The 5,181-nt window shown below is 40.8% G+C and overlaps 1 protein-coding gene across 1 annotated transcript in view; it reads right to left on the reverse strand.

Annotated features, from left to right (window-relative positions):
• The window catches only part of LOC122330070 (disks large-associated protein 1-like), a 24,889-nt gene that overhangs the window by 15,333 nt on the left and 4,375 nt on the right, over window positions 1-5,181 (reverse strand). Inside the window, exons 4-5 of the mRNA XM_043226877.1 lie at window positions 3,148-3,325; window positions 1,907-2,144 (exon numbers count right to left, since the gene is read on the reverse strand). Coding sequence (XP_043082812.1) covers window positions 1,907-2,144; window positions 3,148-3,325 — 416 coding nt within the window. The remainder of the gene's footprint in view (window positions 1-1,906; window positions 2,145-3,147; window positions 3,326-5,181) is intronic.

Below are 5,181 nucleotides of genomic sequence, written 5' to 3' on the forward strand. Positions count from 1 at the left end.
ATATATAAAAAAATCACACTATATCACACACACACACCTATATATATATATAACTGCAAGATAAAATGCACATACTTTGAAAGATGAGACTCAATCGTAAAGCATTTTTTTACTTCATTGTCTTTCTATAAACAGTTCTATGACACCCGTCTCAAAATGATAATGTCACATATGATTATTTCTATCTGCATACTGTACAGTAATGTAATAAAAATAAATTGTAGAAAACTGAGCCAGAAATTCTGCGCAGGTTAAATTCATGCATTGATAATCGTTCATCTTGTTCATGATATGATGTATTATGCAGCACTGCTGTATCCAAATGCTCTCCCCTGCAGAAATAAAATTGATTCCTTGTCAAAACAGACTGACATCTTATTTTCAGAGGCAATACATTATGTAGCCCGCCGATAACGGCTAACAATAGAAACACATTCTAGCGACCGACGGCACAAACAAAAGGTCTTTACAATCACGTTTAAACTGGGGTAAAATATTTTAAGAACAGACAGGCATCACCAAAAGGTTTCATTCAATAGTAAACAAAAGCCTTGCATTTTTGAGGCACTGTGGGCACAATTTTATGAAGATGCCAACTGTGATTAAATCAAACTGGGTTCTTATGCTGGGGGTGGATTTAGTGATCACTGGGGTTTCAGATGAAAGAAAACCCCAGAGCAAAAGCAGACACAGGTCACATTGAGTTTACACATCCTGCCTGACATCTGGATCACTATTGGTCACTTGAAATATCACAATATATTTTGAAATCTAAGCTTGGATGCTGAGCAATTATTTGCACAAGTATATACATTTGTAAAAGATACTCAATTTTCCGTTTCATATATTCTTTAGTGACAGCCTACTTGCAGAGCACATGCAATGATTTACTCTTCCTCTATACATCAGATTCAATCAATCAGATTTACTCAATCATTCAGTTTCCCATTACTGCTGTTAGTGCCTCGCAGTGCTAATAAAAAGCAAATCAGACACATCCTGTCAGGGCTTCTGAGGATAAACATGTTGTGACCATCAGAAAAGACAACAAATGAATACTGATACTTCCTTTTGGCAACCTCCTTGATGATAGAGAGTTTTCTGTACTGCTATTAGAGGTGAGCGATATGACCAAAATCTTGTTTCACAATACGTAATTTTATTTTACGATAACAATGTATGTAATGATATGGTTATTTTTGCTTTAAATAAGGTATTTATGATATAAAAAAATGAAACCATGGATGGAAATTTTATAGTTCTTCTCCCCAGTGTCAATATCACCCCCCCAAAAAAACTCAAGCCAGCTGAAGACAAGTAAACAGTAAGCATTAAAATACAAATATATTGCACAAAGTAATCGTGTATAAATATTGTGGAAAAAAAACAGCGTATTCTTCACTGTGTGAATTAAATATTTCTTCTTATTAAAGTTACAAAACAGATTTTTGACAGATTTTCTTTCTTTTGTTGTTTGATTAACGTGAATGAAGAAATATTAGACTGCTGTGACTTTAAGAGGTACCTGGATCCAATATACGGTTACATTCTTAGCTGTTTGCTTTCACTTAAGACCTAAATCACAGCAAAAATGTGCATTCTGACACAAACAAATGTGTGTATTTAACCATTCAAGGGCTATAGGCTAGTTCAATACTCTCACGCTCTGTGAGCACCGTGTTGGTATGGGCATCTCTCTGGCAGTCTCTGAAAGTGCATGCATTTAGCTAAACGATTTCTTTGCCACTGATTTCGTTTCACTTGTTTTTAATCTGGACGGCTTGTTTATACCCAGCACGAACTGCTAAAAATGCACTGCTAGATGACATATAGAACAATAGACTGAACGATAGGACAATAGATGGATAAAGAAAACAACAAAATGATGACGTATTCGCAGGCTGACCTGTGCTGCTCTGGATGGTTCTGACAGTAGTGGTGGTCCTCGGGGGGGAGGCAGGGAGCAAAGGCCCGTCGTCGTCCTGCGAGCAGCCCTGGTCGATGGCGCGCACGTAACTATGACTCCTCATGCGGAAGCACCCGGGCATGGGCAGGTCCAGGGCGTCCACCGCCTGTGACTCCATTTCACTGAACACACTCTCACACACTGCCTCGATCTGCCCGTTAACCTCAACCTCACTCACCTGCAGGCAGAGGAGAAGAGAGGAAAGATGCAGAGGGAAAGAAAAGACAAGAAATGAAAATTAGAAAAGAACAGTCAAGAGAAACAGACAGGGCAGTGGTCGAGGAAAAGAGCCGTCCAATGAGCTTCAAGACCCACTTACCACGGGGCACTGTACTGAATATAGGGGAGGGAAAAACAAAGCCTGCAGAGATGCCATTAGGTGCAGGTAAAACACGCAAGGCAGTGACAAGAGGAGGAAGAGTAAAAAAAAAAAAGGACAGCTTCACAGGGTAAATGATGATGCAAGCCACACCAGCAGGGAGGAACTCTTCAATTGGGGTTTATTGACAAGGTGGAAGACAGAGAGACAGGATCAACATGTTCATTAGTGTTGATTGTAACTGAAACCAAGGGTGGATGAGTACAGGGGGTAAATGAAGATGTGATGAGGTGGAAATGTGGAAAGAGGATTTTAGAAAGGGTGGGTGTTTTGGACAAGGTCTACAGCTTGAAACTCTGTCCCAATCACTCATGAGAGCTAGATGGGTATGTTATTATTTACTAACTAAAGGTTAGAATTATGCGCCATCTACAAAGTCTTTACAGGAAGGTCTAAAACATTTCTAATGCTAATTTTTCTTGTTTGTTTCGTTTTTTGAGCTTCTATCAAAGAGCACATGCCATCTCAGAGTCAACGTTGGCGCCAAATGACAATGATGTAATGCTTGCCATTTTGTAATTAGCATGACAAATCAGTGCTTGGGGACTAAGTGTGCCTAAGAAGAATGAGTAACTGTCTGATGAATGCCATCCTAGTTCTACAAAACATGGAAAATGTTAGTTGGTTAGACGTATACATCTGTGATTGAACGATGTTTATGGTGATGGCCAAAATTCATCTGGATGAATCACAGTTCGGTTTTATGGATTTTAACTGGACTTGTTGGGACTAATCTTAACCGACTGTGACCTTCCTCCCCCTGCACCCCGCTGTGACGGTGTGTTTGGGGGCGAGCACAAACCTGGCTGATGGTGCTCATAGCCCTCATGTAGCTCTCGTTGCGTGAGCGGTATTGGGGAGAGGCTAGCAGAGCTTTGGGATCCAGGGTGTCCAGGCTCCTATTGATGGAAACTTCACTCACCGCCCGCAAGTAGCTGTGACTCCGGATCTGCAGCTTTGGAGAATGTTCTGTGGAGATACTGTACATGGAGGAGAAACAAGAGATATTTATTTATTTGCTGAAAGAGAATACCTGCTACCTTACCTAATAATTGATAATGCAAATGAATATTATGTGTAGACAAATGTCATTTTTCATCAAAGAACAATAATACAATTCACTAATATACATACATATATATATAATTTTATTATTGTTCTTTGATGAAAAAAAAAACTTTATATGAAGCATATTAATAAATTAATATTTTTAAAATATAGGACCAGTTATCAGGTTAGATTTATGCTTTCCCTAAAATAATTGTATTGCATTTATAATGATTGTACAGGTCATTCTTCTCTGGATGGCATAATGCAAACTGAAAGCCACATATCATTTCCTCCAATCAAAAGTGTAGCATGTTCCTTGACGTCACAAGTATTAAAAGCATTCAGACTCCACGCTCCTTCATCAGGCCTTGCGAGGATGGGGGTTCTGTGAGCAAATCAAACTCTCATGCAAGACCACTGCATGTGTCCAGTGCACAGCATTATGGATGTGGCTCTTTAAATAGATAAAGAGACGGCTCCATCAGGTCACTCAGGCATAAAGCAGGTGGGGTGAGTGCAGCAAGCGGGCAAGGAGAGAAACAGCTAAACTCACTTAAGGCCGCCCACGCAGCCCAGCACACACATGCCCGGCGCTCGTGCTGACGCTTTGCTGACAGGCAGACACCTTGCATCCGCATCAGCAGTATGGGAATTAGTGGGAGCTCCAGCATTGGCGCAGATCTCCCACCCTCCATCTGCATGGCTTCACACACACACACACACACACACACACACACACACACATAATAAGTGAACACAGCAACTCCTCGAAGGAGCAGTGCGGTCCAAGACGCCCCAGGGCTTCTCTCTACACTACTGGAGAACAGTATGGCTAAACTTCACAAGAAGCGCTCCGGGGGAGGGGGGGGCGAGTCCCCCCATGGTGAACCTGGCTTTGGGGAACCGGTTATGCATGATGTCATCGTTGCGGAATAAGCCGATAAGTTTCCGCCTCGCTGTCGCGGTCGTCTCGATGGATTGGTCGCTGTAACGCTTGTTAATTACGTCAGCCATTCACAATGTAGAGCTGTGCCTCACGTACTTTCTGCTGCAGTGGCAGCTCCCCGAGGCATCTAAGACTGTCTATTTTCATGCTTCACAAAGATACGGAATTGTATCTGATGACTAATATACATGTGAGTTATTCGGTCTTCTGAGCTATAAAATAAGCAGCTCAACTCCTACCTAATATAAAGAACGAGCTCGATAAATATAGACATCAAACACTCACTTAGTATTATTAATCATAAGCAGACAAAGTTAAAGGTCAAAGCACTGTCCCCTGGCATATAATCAGGGCATTAGTTGGTTGGAAGGATTGCGACTGTACTCTGAAGCAAACAAACCTCCCTCTCACATGCAGATGTAACACTGGCATTTGAAGCTTTTCTTCGTCAATAAACAGATAAAACCATCAAAACGCGGGATTGAGGAAATTCCACAAGATGAAATATTTATGAGCGTTCATAATGCCAGAACAGTATTACAAATCTGCAAATCCTCCAATCCTTGTCTGGGCTTTCCACTGCGCTTAGGGTGGAATCTCGGAGCACTTTTGTAGAGCTTGAGCAGATATCAATCTGAAATTGAAGCAAAGAAATTACACTGCTGTCTTGTCAATCCTACATGTCAGACAGTGTTAATCTCAACAACGAAATTACTGAGAAAAATGGTAACAAAGGACTTTTGGTTTCACCGCTGATGAAAATGAGATCAACAATCTGCATCTTAAAGTATAACGTATAACGTTTAATACTGTATATGATTTATATATACATATTATATA

Source organism: Puntigrus tetrazona, chromosome 24 (genome assembly GCF_018831695.1).
Source record: "Puntigrus tetrazona isolate hp1 chromosome 24, ASM1883169v1, whole genome shotgun sequence".
Lineage (NCBI taxonomy): Eukaryota > Metazoa > Chordata > Actinopteri > Cypriniformes > Cyprinidae > Puntigrus > Puntigrus tetrazona.